This window comes from Cydia pomonella, chromosome 1 (assembly GCF_033807575.1).
Source record: "Cydia pomonella isolate Wapato2018A chromosome 1, ilCydPomo1, whole genome shotgun sequence".
NCBI classification, from domain to species: domain Eukaryota; kingdom Metazoa; phylum Arthropoda; class Insecta; order Lepidoptera; family Tortricidae; genus Cydia; species Cydia pomonella.
Genome location: NC_084703.1, coordinates 12,182,684 through 12,207,180, shown reverse-complemented (window position 1 = coordinate 12,207,180; position 24,497 = coordinate 12,182,684). Strand labels below are relative to the sequence as shown.

The window sequence follows — 24,497 nt, the reverse complement described above, 5'->3', positions numbered from 1 at the left end:
ACAAAAACAAAGAAGACATACTAAAATATATCTAAACATAAAACTAATTAAAAACTAAATCTAAATATATCAGAACTTAAATATAAATATAAACTAAAGATGTATAAAAAAACTACCTACCTATTGGCTACCGGGCCGTCCCCGATGCAAAGGTGCCCATCACGCTCGCTGCATTGCCGCGTTGGATTGCGATGGATAGCCTTTGCATCAGGAAAAACCCAGAGCGGGTTAAAAAACCTCTTATAATTATATGAAATACTGTCGTACTATTCATAAGTGCTTGTTGCTAGTTGCTATATTTGAACTTGAACATAATATACTTGGTTAAATATACGGCGTCATATTGATAAAAGAGATGATGCTCACAGTCAACTTTCGAAAGGTAAATATTTACCTAGGTAGGCTAGTTTGATCAAGTTTGTTGCAACTTGTGTTCTCGTGCATAATTGATAATAATATATATATAACTGTTATATTTCTGTGCATATAACTTATATTTCTTCCAGAACTTGGTGGAGTTTTGCAACGCACCTAACGAAGCATTAGAGCCTGAGCAAGTCACTGACGTTGTCCGAAATGCTTTAAAGTTTCTAGAACTCTTAGTTAATTTAGGTAAAGTACCGTGCATACCACACATCTCTATTGACTGTCTTTTACAAGTGGGTCCACACAGAACCAGCTGCCTTGTTAGAAAAAATACAGTGCTAATTAAGTCTATAAGAACGCATCCCATCCCAGCCGCGTGTGCTTAATTGAGCGAGGCATATCTCCACAAACAATGCCTCTTCCCGCGGCAGTATAAGCGACCTTAAGTATAAACAAGGCGACTCGTTTTGTTTGAACCCACCTATTTAACTTAATAATCTACACTTTTAGTGATCTAATTGAGTCTATAGTTGAAATACTAAAACTTGTCATTTAAATTCTTAAAATGTGTAATTATTTTCAGATATATATCCGTTTCGCAAAAACCACTGTAAAATACTTTGTCTGTGCTTGGCAGCGCAACAGTTGTGTCTGCCAGAGAGCTTTGAATTAATGTCGTCCATCATATGTCTATACAAAGGTACAGTAACATTATGGTTTAAATTATACAATTTGCTAGCTATCGATTTTTACTGGTTGCCTCTGTGATCTGTACACCGCACCATATTCCTATCGTTTAGTAACAGTGCTTAAGGTGGTTCGACTAGGTTACCCAAAGCTTAAACCTCACTAGATGGCACCACAATTGCAAATTTTGAGTTTTAATTTTTTTGTGGAGTAGTCTTGGTATTTCTATACTGTAAATTATGTTTAGCGCACTCTTTAAATAAATATTGAACTATTAAAACAAACATTGAACACTTCATTGTACAAAAACTACCCCTTAATGTCGACAGAATGTTTCTTGACTCTATTTCTAAGTATCACTCACACATTCAAACAGTCGTACTGGGATCCTTGTAGTAGACAATTTGGCACAGCGTGAGTAGGCTTCAATAGCGTTGCGGTATGTACGTTGAAATACATGCAAGAGGATGTGGGTTCGAGACTCATTAATTTTTTTTTTATTATCAGTATTATCAAGTACCTATTATTAATAAATTATTTTATGAGAAATATGAGCGTTTTTCCATAAAAATATTAAAAATCTGATTCTCACACATCATGATATTTTTGGGTTCTTCCAACTCAGAATCACTAGCATAATCAATCCTCGTACTATAGAAACGCGAAAATTTGTATTGAAATTTTAGTTTTACACTGAAATTTCTTTCACACTAAAATGTGACGTAATGGTATGGATATTTTAGGATATCTTTTTTTAATACTAGGGTGGAGAAGATTCTAAGTAGAATGAACCTAAGAAAGTCCAAATTTGTAAGTCAGATTTTCCGGTATTTTTTTCAAAAAAAAAACGCTGGTTTGGTCTAAAATTAAAGCAATCCCTTACTGCCCAGCCTTTAAAAAAGTAGGTACTATTTTACAGTAGAATTAAAACATTTTTTTACGATACATTTAATTAAATTACAGTGAGTTACAAAATTGCATGGCGTTCTATTTATAACCATTATAAAAAGAAATGAGATATTTACCATTTTTGTTTATATTATTGATTTCCCGATATTTTGACACAACTAGGTTTCACACAATGCCTATTGCCTAGAGATAGAAAATTATTTATTTATTTTATTTATTGTCAATTTCATTCAACGGATCACATCATATCCAATTTATGTGTTTATGTATTGCATTGTTTTCTACCTAGTTGGTTATTAAATTCTGTTACTGCAATAATCTTTATCTACATAAAATATACCAACGAAAGTTAAATAAAGTATATATTAAAATGAAGTACACAAAATCAGGAATTACATATGACAATATTATTCAAAATCGCCTCCTCTGGCTTTGACACAGGCCCTCAAACGACGAGACCAGTCATCAATAGCGGTACGCACGATTGTCATGTCTAATTCCGTCACTGTCTTAACTATGGCCCGCTTGAGGGAGTTAAGATTTGTGTGGGGTTTAGCACAGGCTTTCTCCTCAATAACCTGCTATATGGCATAATCCAGGGGGTTAAGGTCCGGGCTGGAGGACGGCCAGTCTTCGTGGGCAATAAAGTCAATTTTGTTCCTTCGAAACCAGTCTTGAGTTGTTTTTGCCTTATGTGCAGGAGCTGAGTCCTGTTCAAAGATCCATGGCTGGTTTTGAAATAGGGTGTGGCTTAAGGGCTTCACTATTGGTTCGAGAACGGTTTCCAGTTTCCGGTTTTCACACCTTTTTCACAGAAATGAATCTGTGTTAGCCCTGAGTATGACATACCCAAAATCATGTTTGGCGGGTGCCCACATTTGTGCAACGCAATAGGGTTGTTTCCATCTACAAATCTTAGGGCATAATTGTATCCCAATAAATTCTTTTGGATTATAAGAACATGTTAAACTACTTTTAGGGGACCTGTAATGACCATATTTTTGTAAATATTGAATTTAAAATATCTTTTGGCACACGTCACGTGACCAAACTCGAAACGTCATTGAAGATTCTGAAGACGTCACAACTCTCGGATTGACACTGTTGACAGTTAGGCGATTAACAACAAATGACAAATATCAGTTGACAGTTCGTATCTTCTACGTGTGTATGTAGTTATGTGTCAAACCATAAACTGTGACGTTACACAATTTTCAAAGAGCGTTTTGGGCGCGAAAGCATCTGTCAAAATATATTTTGTTAATTTAACATATTTAAAGCCGTTTTTAGTATAAAAGCTGAATTTTAAGGCAACTTTTAGTTAATATATAAAGTAATACAAGCGTTTCAAAAAATTGGAATACGATTCTCTTTTAGGCCCCAATTCATTATAGATACGACGAGATAAGCGTTATGTGTGGTATATAATTATATCTCACAAATCCCCCACATTATGTCATTTTTTATTTTATCGGTAGCATTTGTTTTAACGGAAATAAAGAGGTTGCAAATCAAGTAACAGAACTTCAGAACAGATATATCATTTGATATTTACCAGTCGCTTTTCGGTGAAGGAAAACATCGTGAGGAAACTGGACTAATCCCAACAAGGCTTAGTTTTACCCTCTGGGTTGGAAGGTCAGATGTCAGTGGCTTTCGTAAAAACTAGTGCCTACGCCAAATCTTGGGATTAGTTGTCAAAGCCTACCCCAGGCTCCATTGAGCCGTGGCAATATACTGGGACAACGCTAGGAAGAAAGAAAGAAATCGAGTAACAGAACTTAGTAACCAACTAGGTATAATAGTTATGATGTAAATGTCCATATCATGTTGAAGTCATATATTAGCCAACTAATTATTCAAGATCAATACACGTAGCTCCCTTAGGTATTCGCCTAAGTACCTACAATCTCGGGCAAAATTGAGTTTTATAAAAGTGAACTAGTTTCTAGGTCATATTTTCTATGAATTGGTCATATTTGTAGACTCCAATTACAGTTACACTTTTCCTGGTTTTTCGTGGACCAGAATATCGATGATTTTTGTAACTTGATTTAGACGTTGCTATCATTTTCAATCCAAAAACACATAAAATCACAATTCAGAACATGCGGCAGCGTTGTTTTTTATCAAGTACCTCAAGCACCTGGGCGGCTACCGGGAAAATCAAAATTCGTCAATTTTGGGCATTTTTCTCTGTCACTCTAATTACGTCTTAGTTAGAGTAAACGAGAAAGATCCCCGCAATTTGCGAATTTAGGTTTTCGCGGTAGGCCCCCAGGTCCTGTCAAGTTTCAGCAGTGTTGCCAGGTGAGCGGAAGAGAATTATCGTACTTGAGTGTCGATATTATTGTACCGTTGAAAAAAATATCGTACGCTAATCAAAAAGGCAGCCCCTAAAAATGTCTAGCAAAATAAGCTTAAATTTCCAATTAATAATAAAAAAAAGACAATTTTCGTCTAAATTGCGCAAAAAATCTGTTTATGTTTGTGTATTTTTGGGATAGACTCAAACGGTATACAGGAAATTGAGACATTTTAAACTTTAAACTTACATAAAGGAGCCGAACACCCAAAAGATACAAATTTTAGCCTATTTCTGAGAGAAAGTGTCATATTTTGCTTCAAATTACTAGACTTTTAAGGTGGCATCATCCAAGGGCTGAAATTATAGTACTTTAGTACGATAATGCTCTTTGGAACATTACGTCATACCGGGGCCCAAATTATCGTACATGTACGACAATTATTGTACGCCTGGTCACACTGAGTGTCAGTGTCGACAGAGTCAGCTATAAACGCGTCAAACATCGCAACGTCGCGCCGATGGCCGTCCGAAGCATGGAGTGGCAACGCCGCAATGTATTTGTACACGACATTTGTCACACACACATGAGTAAAATTTATAAAAATATAACGTTGATTTTTGCATGATTTCTGTATGAAACAAAGTTTTTCTATTAATTTAGCGCAAATGAATATTCGAAAGTAGATAGATGCGCAACTATTTATGTAATAATATTGTGTAATTAATTAATAAATAGCGATTGTTTTTTGTATGAAAATCGAACCACCTTAATATTGTTGAGTACTTTAGTTTATGATAAACATGCTCGCTAATGTTTTCTTACAGATGAAGGTCAACTACCTGAAGAGTTAACATTGATGATTAGCGAGGGTTTACCAGGGCTTCTAGTGCCACCATCGCTAGAACCAGGGAAAGCTGGGTTGCAATGGGTAAATTGTAATTGTTATCTTTCCTTGAAAATGATCATTGTGATAATATATCTCAATGAGAGCTAGTGAATAGGCAGTCGCGAGGAACCGCGCGGAGCAGCTAGGTCTGTGTAGATGTATCTCACCTGAGGTATTACAGCGACGTGTGCATTTGCCTCGGCCGAGGCACGGCTACGCAGACCAAAATGCTTTGCGAGGCAATTACCTCGCGATTTTAAAGGTTCCAATGTATGTCACACTTTTATATATCATGGTATTTTTAAAACTCCGAGCAAATTGGCTCAAAGCTGTCGCATACAACAGCTTCAGCTCCATACGTTACCGAGCCTGTCAGAGTTGCGCGTGTTCGTTTGGAAAGTCTTTTAGTTACCCCTTAGCCATTAGATCAGTGTTTCTCTAGTTTAATAGATGTTTAATTATTTTAGTTGCAAGTGGTAGGTGCCCTGTGTGAGACGGGTTCGACGCAAGAACGAGTTTTGAGGGCTGTGTCGCCGAAGGCGTATGAAAAGATTCTATACAGCGTTCTGCAGTATTCTTCACAAGTGAGTCAACTTTTAACAACATCATTGTTTACAAGGTCCTATACTAGATACATCTTAAATAGTACAACCATGGAAACTTAACACTTTTATACTATTAGCCAAGATAGATGGATACGAAATAAACTTGGCGAGGAAATTAATCATCTATCGGCGAGCGCCCCTCTTCGTCGAATAAACCGGTTTATTTAGGTTACCATAAAGTTCTTAAAAAGTTCGCGTTCTTATGAAAGTTAGGAGTAAAACCAAAATAAAACTGTAATGACCGCTATTTTTAACTACCCTGGGCAGTTTTTGCAATAACTACCCAGCCTGAATTAAACATAGCAGCACGGCTAGCACTTGATTACACGCGGGATAACTCGCGCCGCGAGAAACAACAGTCGCGTGTCACAAATTTCTATCTCGACCTGTCAGTTTCTCGATTTTGGTAGCATAAGTTGGCAGATCGAGAAAAGAATTCCTCGCGAGAGAGCCATCCCGCGCGCGACTTAGCCAGTGTGGCCATTTATACTTGGAACAAACTTTTCTTTCGTGGCAACACTGAATCGGTACTAACATAATCGGAAAAATAATGAATAGTCAGCTTTAGAAACGGAGCGTCCCTAGTCACGATAACTTTGTCTCCTTCTCGCAGTATTAAGATTAAAGAAATAGCAAATCTTATACCTTTAAACGAGAAATTCTTGTATATATATATGTATATATATTTCCGGGATCTCGGAAACGGCTCTAACGATTTTGCTGAAATTTGGTATATGGGGGTTTTTGGGGGTAAACAATCGATCTAGATTAGTCTTATGTTTGGGAAAACGCGTGGTTTTCGAGTTTTCATGCGTTTTTCTTTCGACGCAGAATATGGTCGCTAATTTCGTGTTGCCGGCCACTGTCCGTCTGGTTCAGCGGGTTAAGACGCGGACTGCTAAACGAGTGTTACGGGTTCGAATCTCGCCCGGTGACTAACTTTTTTTTTTATATGTTCAAGTTTATATATAATTTTTATTGTTTTAGACAAGTTTAATGTAGTAAAAAAATGTAGTTAAGATTATCACCTATACACCACCATATTACAATAAATAGTTATAACCGAGCAATGCTCGGTCGCCCAGGTACTATTATTTTTAAGTCGGAAATGTCAATGTGTCAATCATAACTTGATTCGCTTTGTCGTTACAAGTTGGAGTACATTATTATATCTAAAAATAATTAGCTACCTAATAATTAAATACAACTCCTTACGAATGATTGGCGTTTTGTTAATAAGATAATTGAGATTACCCGAAAGTTTTGGCTAATGAGCTACCATCTTTACGAAGAAGACTGAAGATCTCATAATAATCCCCAACATATCTTCCTTGTGGCTGGCTAGTTGCTGCACCTCTGGCTTCGAAGATAGATTGATGACATGCACAAGTCTGTCATCAAACACGGCGCCTATACCTAAGCATGCTGCTGCTGGGCGCAGCCATCCTGCCACGGAGGACATAGAAGGGCTCAAGTTGGCAGCCTACTCCATACAACGACACTCGAATGTTAAAAACAATGAGTTATTTTTGCGTGTTTTGTATTAGCGATCTATGGATGCAGCGTTAGTTTTTTAAGTTTTCTCATATTGCAAATACACAAAACAATGTCAGAATATCTGTTAAGTATCTAAAGAAAATTAAGCACGATCTCAAATAATGTAACATTGAAATAAATTATCCATAAACATTAAGTTATTTTAATTACTCTGACCTCTTTTAGATAGTTAGATTTAAGTACGACTACTACGACTCCCACCGAACGGGCGGAGTCGGATCGCATTTCACACTTATGTGGCCGCAAGCCGGTCGGCTGCTCGCGGACGCGGAGACGCCTCCGGAAGGATTCTATCGCTTCTGCGATATATAATGTATAGGCACATTAAAAATGCGCTCCGGTGCGGTCTGACTCCAGCCAGTCGATGGGAATCGTACATTAGGGTGGTAACTACAGAATACTCGTATTACGGTCGTGGCCTTTTGAAAGGTGGAGGTTGAGTTGGGCTGACAGATACATTCTTTTGCATTATTTTATTATACGCAGATATAGTAACAAAAGTCTACTTAGATACCTACTTAGGGTAAGTAATAGGTACCTAAGTACAGTAGGTGTAGGTTACCTTTCCCATTCTGAAGGCTTTCTCCAAAGTTTTAAAATACAGTGCGTTTTTGTACTACTACTACTACACAGAAAAAAAATAGTTCTCCAGCCAAGTAAATACTCTTGTGTCAAGACATTTTGTGTTTCCTATATATCTAAGGAAACAATAATATTCTTGCGTCAAGCTATAAAATATTTCTAAGTTTACTATATAAACTAAAAAATTTAATTCTCTATCCGAGCTATAAAAAGTTTTTTTAAAAAAGCTCATTATTCTCACCAAGAGCGTTTACGAAGTATTATATTTTTTTAATTGAATCTAAGTGTCTTAGTGCAATACTTAAAGAACTTGTGCCAAGAAACTTTGTTTCTTAGGGTTAAATACTCATACGAGGGTGGATTGAAAATTCGCGGCCTGGCCAAATAAAAAAAAAACTTCTTTTATCTGCCGCCATTTTGAACTGTCATTATTCAACTGTCTTCCCGCGAAATTTTAATTGGCACCTATATTTAAAAGCAATTTTACGGCATATTTAAAGTTACGTGTCGGTAGATATCGTGAAAATGGAGAAATTAGAGCAGCGTGCTGTGATTAAATACCTGCATAAAAAAGAATTGACACCGAAGCAAATTTATGATGATATGCAAAGTACATTAGGGCAATCCTGTCCATCATATACGATGGTGAAAAAATGGGCAGCTGAATTCAACCGTGGACGAGATAGTATCGCAGATGACCCTCGTCCCGGGAGGCCAACAACGGTGACTAACACGGTCAATGTGGCAATTATATGCGAAATGATAATGAAAGACCGGCGATTAAAGGTGCGGGAAATAGCTGACATCATAGGCATCTCTTATGAAAGAACTCAAAATATTATAGTCAACGAATTAGGTTTTTCCAAGGTGTCGGCGAGATGGGTCCCGAGGCTTCTTTCAGTGGAACAAAAAATCGCTCGCCGTACTAATTCACTATATGAAGCCGATACTGAAGACTTTTTGGACAGATTTGTAACTACGACGAGACGTGGGTCCACCACTATACACCAGAGACCAAACAGCAATCGAAGCAGTGGGTTCGTCCTGGATCTCCGCCTCCCAAAAAAGCAAAAGCAATTTTGTCGGCCAATAAAATCATGGCATCTGTTTTCTGGGATGCAAAGGGAATAATAATGGTTGACTATCTCCAGAGAGGTAAAACTATACATTCCGACTATTATTGCGAGTTATTACGCAGATTACGCGAGCAAAATTGCAAAATTGTAATAGCAAGCAAAATATAAAATGAGTAAAACTTGGAAACCACAAATAAAATGGCTGATATTATAATTCAATGTGAAGGTACAAAAAAGGTACAAAAAATTGGTTTTTATAGATTTTATCAATAACCATGGGATCATAGCGTAATAAAGTACACCCGCCATTCTGACTGTTAGGATGGCGGGTGACCTGTTTTTTGATGATAACTAAGTACCGTGAGGTACAATTTTTTTTAAACGAGGTACTAAATAGTACAAATTAGGTACAAAAATATGGTATGCTTTTCATTTGATTTTATTTAGGTACACCCGCCATTCTGACTCTCACAAAATGGCCACCGAAAAATACTATTTACAGATGAAAAAATTTTAAGCATTGAAGAATGTTGTAACCGCCAGAATGACAGAGTGTATTCAAAAAACAGTCGAGAGGCGATTGCGGCTGTTCCGAGAGTGCAACGAGGCCATCATCCCTCTTTTGTGATGATTTGGCTGGGTGTGTCATGCTCAGGGCTAACACAGGTTCATTTCTGTGAAAAAGGTGTGAAAACTGGGGCCAAAGTTTACCAGGAAACCGTTCTCGAACCAATAGTGAAGCCCTTAAGCCACACCCTATTTCAAAACCAGCCATCATGGGTCTTTCAACAGGACGCAGCTCCTGCACATAAGGCAAAAACAACTCACGCCTGGTTTCGAAGGAACAAAATTGACTTTATTGCCCACGAAGACAAGCCGTCCTCCAGCCCGGACCTTAACCCCCTGGATTATGCCATATGGCAGGTTATTGAGGAGAAAGCATGTGCTAAACGCCACATAAACCTTGACTCCCTCAAGCGGGCCATAGTTAAGACAGTGACGGAATTAGACATGACAATCGTGCGTGCCGCTATTGATGACTGGCCTCGTCGTTTGAGGGCCTGTGTCAAGGCCAGAGGAGGCCATTTTGAATGATATTGTCATATGTAATTCCTGATTTTGTGTACTTCATTTTAATGTATAGTTTATTCAACTTTCGTTCGTATATTTTATGTAGAGAAAGATTATTGCAGTAACACAATTTAGTAACCAACTAGGTAACTACAAGCTATCGAATGATTATCTTATACCTTTAAACGAGCAATTCTTGTATATATATATATATTTCTGTGATCTCGGAAACGGCTCTAACGATTTCGCAGAAATTTGGTATATGGGGGTTTTTGGGGGTATACAATCGATCTAGATTAGTCTTATGTTTGGGAAAACGCATGTTTTCGAGTTTTCATGCGTTTTTCTTTCGACGCAGAATATGGTCGCTAATTTCGTGTTGCCGGCCACTGTCCGTTTGGTCCAGCGGGTTAAGACGCGGACGGCTAGAAACGAGTATTGCGGGTTCGAATCTCGCCCGGTGACTAACTTTTGTTTTTTTTTTTTTTTTATATGCTCAAGTTTATATATAATTTTTTAATTGTTATTATTTTAGACAAGTTTAAATTAGTTAAAAAATGTTTGAGATAACAATATATATTTCTCATAAATATGTCTAACATTTACCTATACTGATTGATTACGTGAATAAGATTTATGCTTTCGAGTTTTTATTTTATATGAAAAAAAAAAGATTTTTATTGAGACTTATGAAGCAATAGTGCAAAACGAAAAATTTACCGATACAAATTTTAAATACAGTTTCTAGGGTAGTTTTTGTGACACCATCTCTCCGATAATGACATAAAAACTAACTACTATGCCTCGCGCAATGCGTATTGACCTAAATTGAACCATAGCTCACGAGCTATGTAATAAGAGAAATTGACAATATATGGCGTTACTCTGTGACAAGTGCTGTAAGGTTGAGATTACGAATATCGAAAAAACAAACAAATTAATGTGGATAATATCACAAGTAAGTAGCTAAAGCACTTTTGTTATGGAAATCAGAAACAACGAAGGTAGCACAAACACCCAGACCTAAGACAATGTAGAAAAGCGACATCTTGAAAACCTATCAGAAATATCTATGGTATGTTTAGCTGTGATAGTCTTAGGGCACTTCTCTGACCCGATCGTATTGTGTGACTTTGGTGGCACAATTTTTTTTATTATATTTTAATATTTCACCTTTCATTCTGAAAAAGGACCTAAATAAAAAAAAGAAAACCCTTCATGTGATCATATCAGTTTTTAGGATCACTGAAATCAAACACCTGATCTACACAGAAATCTTTATTTTTCCTCGCGTTGTCCCGGCATTTTGCCACGGCTGATGGGAGCCTGGGGTCCGCTTGACAACTAATCCCAAGATTTGGCGTAGACACTAGTTTTTACAAAAGTCACTGCCATCTGACCTTCCAACCCAGAGGGTAAACTAGGCCTTGTTGGGATTAGTCCGGTTTCCTCGCGATGTTTTCCTTCACCGAAAAGCGACTGGTAAATATCAAATGATATTTCGTACATAAGTTCCGAAAAACTCATTGGTACGAGCCGGGGTTTGAACCCGCGACCTCCGGATTGCAAGTCGCACGATCTTGCCGCTAGGCCACCAGCGCTTCCTGATCTACACAGAAATCGATTGTAAATAATAATAATTGTCAGTTCACATTTTACTTTTTAGTTTATGTGGATTATCACCTATACACCACCATATTACAATAAATAGTTATAACCGAGCAAAGCTCGGTCGGCCAGGTACTTATTTTTTAAATGTGCGTTAGGTAAATGGACAGATAATGGTACATTAACCAAGTGCAGTCGTGTTTGGCGCCATAAAACTTTGAAAAGCTGCATTTTTAAAATGGTTGAGTAAAAACATCGTTATGGGGGGTGATTTGTCGACGTTTTTGACGTAATTTGACGACCAGTTTGGCCTAGTGGGTAGTGACCCCGCCTACGAAGCCGATGGTCCCGGGTTCAAATCCTGGTAAGGGCATTTCGTGTGATGAGCATGGAAATTTGTTCCTGAGTCATGGGTGTTTTCTATGTATTTAAGTATTTATAAATATTTATATATTATATATATCGTTGTCTAAGTACCCTCAACACAAGCCTTATTCAGCTTACTGTGGGACTTAGTCAATTTGTGTAATAATGTCCTATAATATTTATTATTTGTCGATAAAATTCATCGTACTATACGTGGTTAACGGCTTCATTATAAGTGCACAAACACATTGTATAAAGGTCGGTGCCCTTGCAACGTGTATTTATTATGTACTTTAATTTTATGTAGAACGGGCCGGTGGGTCAGGAGCAGGGCCAACAGGCGGCCATACTAGGCTGCAATACGGCATTGATGCTGGCGCCGCTACTGCAGGCATGGGGCGCCGCGCTCAAGAGTTTCCTCCGGAACAACCAGGTAAACGATCTACCAAAGTTATATGCTAGGCCATTGCTACAAGCAGAGGCGAGACGACGTTGAGACGTGCACTTGAATGGCGCAGGTAGTACCTTTGAGCATTGTCGCCAGTGTACTAGTGCCATTACAGACCAAATCCATATATATTTAATAAAAAGAAGATTATCTTTATGCAAAAAATTGTTGTCTAATATCCTACTTCACCTACTTCATGACAGGTGCGGAAAATGCTATCGACGGGTCTGCGCAACGGAACGCGGCGGCTTGAAATACTGAAGCTGATTAGGCACCACCTTTTCCCTTGTGATCTAATGTATGAGGTAATTTACTTAATAGCTGTGCTATAGAGCCTTGTGATATTTATTTACCTACGTATTCAAATACTTAATAAGCTTATTATTTCCGAACTGGTTTTCACTACAGTAATTTATTTTTGAACGTTCTTTCCTCTTGCTTATTTGCTGTCGTACTAAGACGGTTGCTCATGTTTTAGGTTTTCGGGGAGTATCCGAAGCAGTCCGAGGGCTACGTGTCGCCGCGCGCCGTGGAGTCGGACGAGGCCTGGCAGTCGGCGCCGTGCTTCGCGCCGATCCAGGAGCACGCGGTCGACGCTCTGGTGCGCCAGCTCACAGAAGCTCTTCACAAAAACAAGGTATGAATAAGTATGACTAGTGATGTGCCGTTCTCGTAAATTACGAGAACGGAGAGAATTTTGGGGTAATTTACGCGGTAACGTTCTCAGAACGGGTAATTATGGAGAAAGTTGCCTAAGTTTTCATATTTTTTACACAATGGATTTTTATGTAGGTAATACAATATATACAGAAATTTTCAAAAAAATCTGTTAAAACTAGTTTATTACCAAAATTACCGTTAATTACAGGGAATCTTCCCCGCGAATGTTCTCGGGTAAAGTTTCTTCAAGAAATTTTAATTTTATTCAATTATATAATTAGATGTGACGGATGAAATACACAATAATATTAAATTATTTTACTAATATTTAATTAGATGTGCAATTTAAAGTGTTTTATTGCAAGTAGGTAGGAGGCAAGTGCCTAACGAAAAATAAAGTGAGTTCTCTATTATTTCACCTTAGTTAATTGTTGCTTGGCACAAATCACGCGAGGTTTTTTTGGCTACATTTAGATTTTTTTTTTCGGGTAAAAATTACAGGAATTCAGGAAAAAAACAATATTTTAATGCCGAGTATATATTCTTACAATATTTGACTTCTTATTTTTAAACTTATATTAACATCTAGAAGTACAATAAAAATTAGTTTAAGTATCTTCGTCATTAACTTAAAATTCTTTTCTATTTCTCTTTTTCTTCGACATGCGCCATCGTAGGTCAATCAGATCACCCTGGAAAGAGAACCGGTTTGTTCACAAAACAAGAAATGATTGTGACTTAATCAAGAACTATGAACAAAGCTTTTCACCTCCATTTGTCAAATCCAAAATAATTATAAGTACTTATGAAAACACACGTCATCCATTATTGGCACGAATAAACCTATATGAAACTTATTTAGGAGTGACTGCGACAGCTTAATATTATGCCATAACACAACATTAGTGTTCTGTAAAATCCTACTTAATTCACAATCCTAAATCGTAAAAATGTAACAGTGTTTAATAAGAGTCTGCCTGCAGTAACCAGGAAAACTATTTTAGGATGCTAGTTAGGATGCCAGTCAGGTGTATGGAGAGTTGCTTTTACTTTACTGCGATTGCATTAGGGGAGAAATAGGTAATTCTTACTCTCGTGCGTATCCCGATTCCCGATAATAATATTTACTTATACCTAATTTATTGAAAAACTTAAGATATAGTGACTGAGGTTACTACCTGCTAAGAAATATTTGTCGTCAGGCTTACGGCAGAATTGCACAGCTAGCGCGCAGAGCCCCGTCTTTGATACCTTCTTGCCTAGTGTTTCGATGGCACCTTTCTGTTAACAATAACTTCCATTGGGGGTCTAGGATAATGCGTGACTTATTCTGAAAAGTATTAAAATCTATTTACAATAGGAATATGGGAACCAAACCGATAATCACAATTCCGGGAATTTTAAGTAATTATAAGCATATATTATTATAAGTTTAATTAAACATACATTAATAAGGAATATGAATTTTATTGAATGCTACAAAAATAAGTATATAAAGCTCTATTACTTACATATTTTCCATATTTATTCTTATAATGAAATGAAATGTTGACAAAATTTGAAATTTCCTTGATTTTGACACGAAAAACATAACCATCGACAAATAACTTGATTTTTTACCACCAAAGAATGAATGAAATAGCGCAACTTACAGCATTTATTTTTTCACTTTGATTTCATCCGGGAACACTGACGAGTCGCGCCGCGACTTTGAGTTCTCTACTCGACTGTTGCAGTCGCGGGTGTCAGTTGTGCTACGGAAATCGACAAATTTGACAGCTGCCGGAATGTCGACTCGAGTCGCGGTCCTTCTCGCGGATGTAAGTTATGCAGCTCTACATGCCCAGGCCTAAGATAAGGCGAAATCTTCTTCTTCTTCAGTCGGTCCCTCAATGCTGAGGATCGTGACATCGTGTCCTGTTGAAGACCAGATTCCTCCATAGCCTTCTATTCCTCGCCAGACGCATGGCTTAGTGCAGTTTTAATAGCATAGGTGCAGTGATTTGAGCACACCATCTAGTAGGGGAAGGACTCTGAGGTCGGGTGCTTTCAACTTTTCCCGTCATAATAACTCTCTCTAGGCTATCCGGGGAGCGGTGTGAGAGATGTCCGAAGTATATGAGAATTAGGTCCTGACATATTGTTGACAACCGGCGTTTTATGCGAATAAGGCGAAATAAGACTATTAATTATATCAATCAACTACTTGTCACATAACATTACTACACTTAATAATAATAACGTAAAAAATATTTAAAAACCACAAAAGTTTGTAAGCAAAATTCAATCTTAATTTTATTTTGCTCATGGGTAAGTTACCGTAAATTACGGTAATTTGCGGTAATTTTCACTAATGAAAATTACGGTAAGAGCGTAATTTCTCGGCGGCACATCACTAAGTATGACTCAAGAAATAGACATTTGTATAACTATCGCAGGATATGCACATGTTCTCGTCTATAGTCCGTTTTTTTAGCGTTAGAAAAAAGGTAAGCGTATTTGACGTGTATTTTTACTAAAAAAAAAAACTTGAAATATAAGCCACGGCAAATATGTAACTATTATAAATCATAATTATACGATCATTTACATTATTTTACTGTCATAAGCAAAATAGCAAAGAGAATTTGAAATAGAGGTGGATTGTCAAAGAAAACTGTAGCCACATTAAAATTTACTGCCATGTTTCGACATATGATTAAAACTTTTAGAACGCTATTTGACTGTGATCCTTATTCTTTCACTGATATGTGTTAAATTTGTTAAATATCAAAAGGTGGCGCCTTCTAATAGATCAAAGGCCAAAGGTATGGCGGCATTGTTTCGAGCCATGGCGCCACAAACTCTAGCCGACGCCCAGTAAGATGGCGCCACTTTTAGATATTTAACCAATTTAACACATATCAGTGGCAGAATAATGGAGTTTAGTTCTACATGAGAATAGGTTCTTAATTTCCGTCAGCATTTTAAAACCTTGTTTCATAACATGTTCAGTGCCAGGTGGGCGTGACTTCGTATGACGGTGAACGTGTATTGGCTTTGCTGGCAGTGAATGTGTTAATGCCGCTTGTTTCCTATAACACGCAAACGCGTCTACCTTGCGCGCTAAAATAGTCCTGTGTCCAAATTGTTTTTTTCCGCCTTTGTGATATGCGGGTGAAGCTATTGAGGTTTTCGCCAACATTGCCCACGTCGATTTCATATGGAAATACAGCTCGTAAGACGTTGCTCGAAGGGTAATCCTAGCGTTTCCTTAAAATATTAGGATTAAATACGTTAACTTCTGAAAAATAAAATAGTGGACAATGTTACCTTGCACGCTAATATAGTCCTGTGTCCAATTATTTTTTCCGCCTTGTGATGTGCTGAAAAATAAACACTTTATTCGAATGAGTTTAACCATGTATATATTCTCACTTGTAAGAAGTGACCTATGTTGACGTTAATGTTGTTTTTTAACAGGTATCTGATATTGCCACATCAAGTGTAATGGAATTGTACGGATACAAAATGGCATGTTTGGAACAAAGGCTGCATTCACAAACCGTAGCACTTCAGGTAAACCACGCAAACTTTACCAAACAAATCAATTTACATCATTAAAGAGGGAGTCATGTATACATCTACTACTACAATACCACTTCATACTTAAGGAGTACATTATTTCGGCTGGTGTAAAAAACATTACCATAGCAAATTAGTTTAATTGAACACTTATTTAGTAGATGTATAAAGCTGCCGCCATAATATGCTGTTAAGAATTGGCTATGACGGCATGATCTCCCAGTAAATGGAGAATTAACGGGAAACCTTCATCATTTCAGGGAGCGAGTGAACACATAGCTTCCCTACAACATTCTCTAGCGCTGTTTCAAGCAACCGATACGTCTCAGCAAGATGTGTTGTACACTACACAGATGCAAAATGAAAAGTCAGTAGCCACACAATATACAAAAAATATTATAAACTGACATATTGCAGCATAATATGTGAAAATGTTATTATAGCGTATTCCATTTTATAACGTCAATGCATAATGATCGCAGTCACAAACGAACTACATTAAAAACACGATGTTAAATATGTTTTTTTTTCTTTGGTGTCTATTTTTCTAGATTAAAAACGACGATCAAGAATCTGCTCAAACAATTAGAGAATGCCGAGAGCGCCATTCGCGGGTACCAAGCTAAGGTCGCCTCGGAAAAAATACTTAATGAAAATCAGAAAGAGATATTGCAGAATGAATTCAAAACCCAGCTCACCGTAAGTTTTTCCTATAAGGGTAAACAAACTGTTGATTGCCAAGGGCGGGATGTGGTCTAAAAAACGCTGTCAAGTGTTTTAATAACGAATACTCAAGCATTCGCAAACAAAAGAAAATGCAAGTTCCTATGCGACTTATTCCACTTACGTCAACTACCACTTAGGTCAGATTTATGTTTTATTCCAATTAGGTCAGATATGACCTAATTGGAATGACCTACCATGACACCAGTATGGACAGTAAGCTGACAAAACGGGAATCCAATATTGACAGCAAACTCACATACCTGGAATCCAATATTGACCGCAAACTTACATACCTGGAATCCAATATTGACAAGAGGCTGACCTACCTGGAAGCCAATATTGGTAAAAAGCTGACCTGGACCCCATTTCTCGAACGATATTAGTCTAATATTATTAGATTTATTAGTGTGTTGTCGTGGCATATCTGACCTAATTGAAATAAAGCATAAATCTGACCTAAGTGGCAGTTGACGTAAGTGGAATAAGTCCTGTTATATATAACGAGAAGGTAAAGCGATAGGGCAGTTCTCTGTTAGAGCCGTCGTCAGGGTGTTCATCCTCACACCCTAGAACCTAAATCGTCACGTACTGTGCGGCTTAAGAGGAATTTCCTCCCGCGAACGCTTCGGCTGTGGAATGAGCTTCCTGTCGAGGTTTTCCCGAGGGGCTACAGTATGGGGTTCTTCAAAAAAGGAGTGTACAGGTTTTTAAAGGGTCGGCAACGCGCATGTAATGCCTCTGGTGCTGCAGGCGTCCATAGGCTACGGTGACTGCTTACCATCAGGCGGGCCGTATGCTTGTTTGCCACCGTCGTGGTATACCTAAATAAATAAAAAAGATAAATAATGTAAAAAGCGATGTGGAACAAAAACTAAATAAAAAGCAAACAATATCAAACAAAAAACCGAAGAGAGCAGCAAAATTTATTCATCTCAGCATGGTGCTGGTATCATATAAATTTACACTTTTATTGTGAGAGTCAGAATCGCGGGTGTACCTAAATAAAATCAAATGAAAAGCATACCATATTTTTGTACCTAATTTGTACTATTTAGTACCTCCTTTAAAAAAAATTATACCTCACGGTACTTAAAGTTATCACCAAAAAACAGGTCACCCGCCATCCTGACAGTCAGAATGGCGGGTGTACTTTATTACGCTATGTTCCCGTGGTTATTGATAAATTCTATAAAAGCCAAATTTTTGTACCTTTTTTGTACCTTCATATTCAATTATAATACGAGTCATTTTATTTTTGGTTTCCAAGTTTTACTCATTTTATATTTTGCTTGCTATTACAATTTTGCAGGCGTTATAATTTTTCAATTTATCGATTTCATTTTTAAGAAAAAACGCTAAGGTACAATTATTTTTATTACGCCAGGATTTAGTAACTTTAATGTTTAATCTGTTAAGTTCAAATAACTCAGTAAATCATGTCTTAAAAAAGGCTAGGCGCCAATTCAAAGAAATCTTCCTAAGAAAAATCATTTTTAAGACATGATTTTCTGAGCTATTAGAACTTAACAGATTAAACATTAAAGGTACTAAATCCTGGCGTAATAAAAATAATTGTACCTTAGCGTTAAAAAAGGCTAGGCGCTAATTCAAAGAAATCTTCCTAAGAAAAATCATTTTTAGACATGATTTTCTGAGTTATTTGAACTTAACAGATTAAACATTAAAGGTACTAAATCCTGGCGTAATAAAAATAATTGTACCTTAGCGTTTTTTCTTAAAAATTAAATCGATAACTTGAAAAATTATAACGCCTGCAAAATTGTAATAGCAAGCAAAATATAAAATGAGTAAAACTTGGAAAGCACAAATAAAATGACTCATATTATAATTGAATATGAAGGTACAAAAAAGGTACAAAAATTTGGCTTTTATAGAATTTATCAATAATCACGGGAACATAGCGTAATAAAGTACACCCGCCATTCTGACTGTCAGGATGGCGGGTGACCTGTTTTTTGATCATAACTTTACGTACCGTGAGGTACAATTTTTTTTAAACGAGGTACTAAATAGTACAAATTAGGTACAAAAATATGGTATGCTTTTCATTTGATTTTATTTAGGTACACCCGCGATTCTGACTCTCACCTTTTATCCTCAACAAGTACAATTTAGTGTAGGTACATCAGTATGGTCTCTGACATTCCTTTTTTTGTATCGCAGACTTTAGAAAATGAAATGAAAGCCACCGAAAAAGAAAACCAGGAAAAATTAAAGACTGCTGAACAGGAAACCAAGGCAGTGCAGAAGTTACTGGACCAAGAGGTATGTTTGAAACTATATTTTAATAATAGAATGCGATAAAATATTATTAAAAACAAAACTCACGTGAGACATATTGAATGTATGTATTAAAACATGTCGCTCAGTGTTACGTATTTGCATCATCGAAGAGCTCTTAAGCCGTTAGCTAACGCCGTAACCAATTAAAAATAATTGTTCGAATCGAATTGTTTTTATTCAAAATAGATTTTATTATACGAGGTTTTTGCCATGAGGCTTATATACATTTGTGGTTAATTACTTTAAGGGTCATTTTTTGTGTTGCAGACGAGCAAGTGCAATGAACTGGCGGCTGTGCTGATACGGTTCGAAGAGCAAGTTAAGGCACAAGCCAAAGAGATAGAAGAAGTTAATGCACTTGAGCGAAGTCTTAAAAAAGATATAGAACTTAGAGAATTGGTGAGTACTTAAGAAATATGCAGGTTAAAACGAATATAATTTTTTAATATCCCCATCATCATCGTCAAGCGGTAGTCTCAGGACGCAACCATTGTTTCATTGTGGTCTTCGAGGACTCAAAATGAAAACGGTGACGTTGAGCACTAGAGCATTTTACATTCTTAGTGCGTTTTTTACAATATTTTTTGGGATAAGCAATAAAAAAATTGTTTTAAATGGTTTTTTTTTTTGTCAGTTACCATTTTGATTGTTACTTCTTATTCCATAAATAACGATACTTATACCTAAATTGTTAATTGAAAGTACCCTTAAGAAGCTCTATGTAAGTTTGTACTTAGCCGTGTTTTTTTAATACACGTATTTTGCTTTCCTCGTATTCGAAATGAAAACTAGAGTGTTTAACTCTACTATTTGAATTTCAATATTTCTGCGGCATTCACATTCAATCTTGGATTTATTGTTTTATTGCAGACAATAAAGCATCTAGAAAAGACGATATTCGAGCGCGAGAACCGGCTGTGCCGGCTGCACACGCAGGTCGAGGAGATGAAGCGCGTGCAGGAGATGATAGCCAAGCTCACGTCCAAGATCGCCAGCACTGTGTCCTCGGTCAAAAACCGCACATAACACGGCAGGCCGCCAACGCGGTGCGAGGCTAACAAGACGCGGCTTGATGCGCTACTACTAATAAAAAATAAACAAAATCACTTCAACACATTACAAAATTCTATCTATGGCATTATAATGGCATTTGGTGTGGTGAAATCAGTACCACACGACTGCATCTCCTGTATTTTGTGGAAAGAGATACAGTACGAATATTTTCGCAAACACGGCGAAGGGAAGTGTCATCTTTAATAGGATGCCAAAGAGGGAGGTGACATTCCATTGTGATCATTTCAGAATAGGGGATTGGATTGATTAGTCAAATTAGTTATAGTTCGTATTATCCACCTGTGCGTCGATTGTCAAATCTAACCTTTAATAACAGGACAATATGAGTCAGACCCGAATCGTGAATGACACGATCACCTTTGAAATGTCTTACATTTACCAGTATAATGAAATTTGTTTAAAATACCAACTTACGACAATAAGTTTTTAATAGTCCAATGAATTTCTACAGTATCCTTTGAATATACAATAGTAGTTTATGTGACTGCTACATAATAAAAGGCATTAAAATACACGAGTGTGGGTTGGCTCAGGAACGCTTCGGCCCCAGTTTCATTTCGTCATCTCCATAAATCGTCCACAGTGTTATGTCGTCACCCTACAATTCCTAATTCGTAACCTTCCTAACTCGTCCACTTTCTTATATCGTCAATACCCCATTTTGTCTAAATTCCTATTTTGACCATAGTGCCAACTCGTCCAATATCTGATATCGTCAATATACCATTTTTGTCTACGTTCCTATTTCGACCAAAGTGCCAACTCGTCCGCGTTCTTTTATCGACCTAGGATAAACGGTAAGGTAAAGTCTAAAGGCAGTGTTTCAAAAAAAATAAACTGAAACAAATATTTTAAAAATATCTTCTTCAATCTAATCTGCTTGATATTTTTTTTTAATAATTACAGTCATATAATAACGTGTTTATTACAGATTTAACAGTATAAAGTACGACATCTAACATGTTTTATTTTCACACTTTCATTTTGACTTCGAAAAAAATATTTGACTGACTTTGACGACTCCGTCGATTCTAAAACCATAGCGAGCATCCAAAAGTCCCAAGCCTAACTATTACTATGCTATGTAGTTGACGAGTTGGCACTGTGGTCTAAATAGGAATGTTGACGAGTAAGCACTATGGACGAATTAGGAGTGTTGGCGAATCGGCACTGTAGTCTAATTAGGAATATAACCAAGTTACTACAGTGGCCCACGTAAGAAAGCGGGCGAGATAAGAAAGTGACGATATAGGAATGCTGGCGAATCGGAACAGTAGACCAAATGCGAATGAGAACTACTTAAGAAGTTGACGAAATGAAACTGAGGCCGAAGCGGTCCTGAGCCTGTGGGTTTAAGAAACGAACGAAGTGAGTTTCTAAATAGGATCACACGAGTGTTTTAATGCCTAATTATATGTACAGTTACATACACAATTTTATCTACACGCATATTATAAACTTTCTATGATATATTCACCAACCCAAATCACAGCCAACGTTGCTCTCTTGGTGGAACTTGCGGATATGTGGTGGCGTCACCGAAATATTTTTATCGCTCATTTCACACGAAACTTTTGGTGAGAGTCAGAATCGCGGGTGTACCTAAATAAAATCAAATGAAAAGCATACCATATTTTTGTACCTAATTTGTACTATTTAGTACCTCCTTTAAAAAAAAATTGTACCTCACGGTACTTAAAGTTATCACCAAAAAACAGGTCACCCGCCATCCTGACAGTCAGAATGGCGGGTGTACTTTATTACGCTATGTTCCCGTGGTTATTGATAAATTCTATAAAAGCCAAATTTTTGTACCTTTTTTGTACCTTCATATTCAATTATAATATGAGTCATTTTATTTGTGCTTTCCAAGTTTTACTCATTTTATATTTTGCTTGCTATTACAATCATTTTTAAGACATGATTTTCTAATTTATTTGAACTTAACAGATTAAACATTAAAGGTACTAAATCCTGGCGTAATAAAAATAATTGTACCTTAGCGTTTTTTCTTAAAAATTAAATCGATAACTTGAAAAATTATAACGCCTGCAAAATTGTAATAGCAAGCAAAATATAAAATGAGTAAAACTTGGAAAGCACAAATAAAATGACTCATATTATAATTGAATATGAAGGTACAAAAAAGGTACAAAAATTTGGCTTTTATAGAATTTATCAATAACCACGGGAACATAGCATAATAAAGTTCACCTGCCATTCTGACTGCCAGGATGGCGGGTGACCTGTTTTTTGATCAGAACTTTACGTACCGTGAGGTACAATTTTTTTTAAACGAGGTACTAAATAGTACAAATTAGGTACAAAAATATGGTATGCTTTTCATTTGATTTTATTTAGGTACACCCGCGATTCTGACTCTCACAACTTTTGCTATAGTTACTTTAAAAACAACAAAACAAATTCATTTTGTACTTAAAACTAATAAAGATAAACTGTACGTCAAATGGCGGTAAATGAAAACTTTTTTCACGCATCCGTAGTTTTTATTTAATTCAGAGATAAAGTAAGAGTCTGGGGTCTATTTCCGTATAGGGACCGTGCGCGTTGGAGGGCCTGCCTTGTGGCCTGAATCGGAACCATATACATGTACATTTGCACATCAAGTGTTTTCTTGTGCATGGTAGGTTCTGCCATCCTGTGGGCTACATCGGAACAATAAACATCACTTTTACGCTTCGCGCTAAAAATCTGACTACTCCTGTGCTGCCTCCTACAGTTCATGCACACTCCCTATCATTCGATACAAACTAACATGTGAGATTTGTCAAAATTCTATGCAATTGACATTTCATTTCGAACAAAATTTCGACTGATTTTAGAATAGAGGTCAGAACGAATTGTTTTTTTTGAGAGATGTTCCAAATTTGAATGTATAACTAAATCGATTTCGATGTACGAGTAGTTATGAAGCAATAACAACATTATCACAGATAAGAAATTTGTTGTAACAAAACAGTTTATCGTAATGTTGGACATTATTTACGATATGTGTGTAGATAAAATTTGTGTAAGTCTGTGTGTTTGATACTTGTGAAATATTTGATTTTATTTGCAATCCGATTCCCTATCATATAATTATTCACTAAATCATAGTTTAGTTATCTACTAACCCCCTTATTAATAAACGTCTACTAAAGTTACGAAGCCGCTAATAATCGTTTGTCCCTTTCCGACGTATCGGTATGATGGAAAGGGACAAACGATTATTAGCGGCTTCGTAACTTTAGTAGACGTTTATGAATAAGGGGGTTAGTGCCTTGGGTAGTTTTTCTAATTGGAGTAAAGTATTTTGGAGTAAAGTAAAGTATTTTCTAATTGGAGTTAATTATCTCTGAGAAGGTTAAAATGATAATACTTATTAATGCAATTTATTTAGAGTTAATTAATTAATTAATTGAGTTTGGTATTATCCTTTTCTGGCTGATTTTTAGGAATAATGAAGACTAGAACTGGAATTTTATGTAGACTTATTTTGTGATAGATTTTAAAAATATATTTTATTTGTGAAATTAACCATAATGTAAATTGATCAATAATGTGCATGATATGTAATAGAATAAGTTATAAAATTCTTTTTTTACCTTGCTATATACATTTTATTAAGTCTAGTCAATAAATTATATAAAGGCTTCAGCAGGTTTTTTTTCACTTTGTTCCTTATAGGCTAAATAGTGT

The 24,497-nt window shown here is 36.6% G+C and overlaps 1 protein-coding gene across 1 annotated transcript in view; it reads left to right on the top strand.

Annotated features, from left to right (window-relative positions):
* Positions 1-24,455, top strand: part of LOC133515430 (uncharacterized) — a 37,928-nt gene extending 13,473 nt beyond the window's left edge. Inside the window, exons 7-19 of the mRNA XM_061847976.1 lie at positions 507-612; positions 950-1,066; positions 5,096-5,199; positions 5,625-5,741; positions 12,330-12,455; positions 12,674-12,775; positions 12,949-13,107; positions 16,593-16,688; positions 16,955-17,061; positions 17,246-17,393; positions 19,605-19,706; positions 19,992-20,123; positions 20,595-24,455. Of these exons, the coding sequence (XP_061703960.1) occupies positions 507-612; positions 950-1,066; positions 5,096-5,199; positions 5,625-5,741; positions 12,330-12,455; positions 12,674-12,775; positions 12,949-13,107; positions 16,593-16,688; positions 16,955-17,061; positions 17,246-17,393; positions 19,605-19,706; positions 19,992-20,123; positions 20,595-20,750 (1,572 nt within the window). The 3' untranslated portion in view covers positions 20,751-24,455. The remainder of the gene's footprint in view (positions 1-506; positions 613-949; positions 1,067-5,095; positions 5,200-5,624; positions 5,742-12,329; positions 12,456-12,673; positions 12,776-12,948; positions 13,108-16,592; positions 16,689-16,954; positions 17,062-17,245; positions 17,394-19,604; positions 19,707-19,991; positions 20,124-20,594) is intronic.
* The last annotated feature ends 42 nt before the right edge of the window (positions 24,456-24,497 follow it).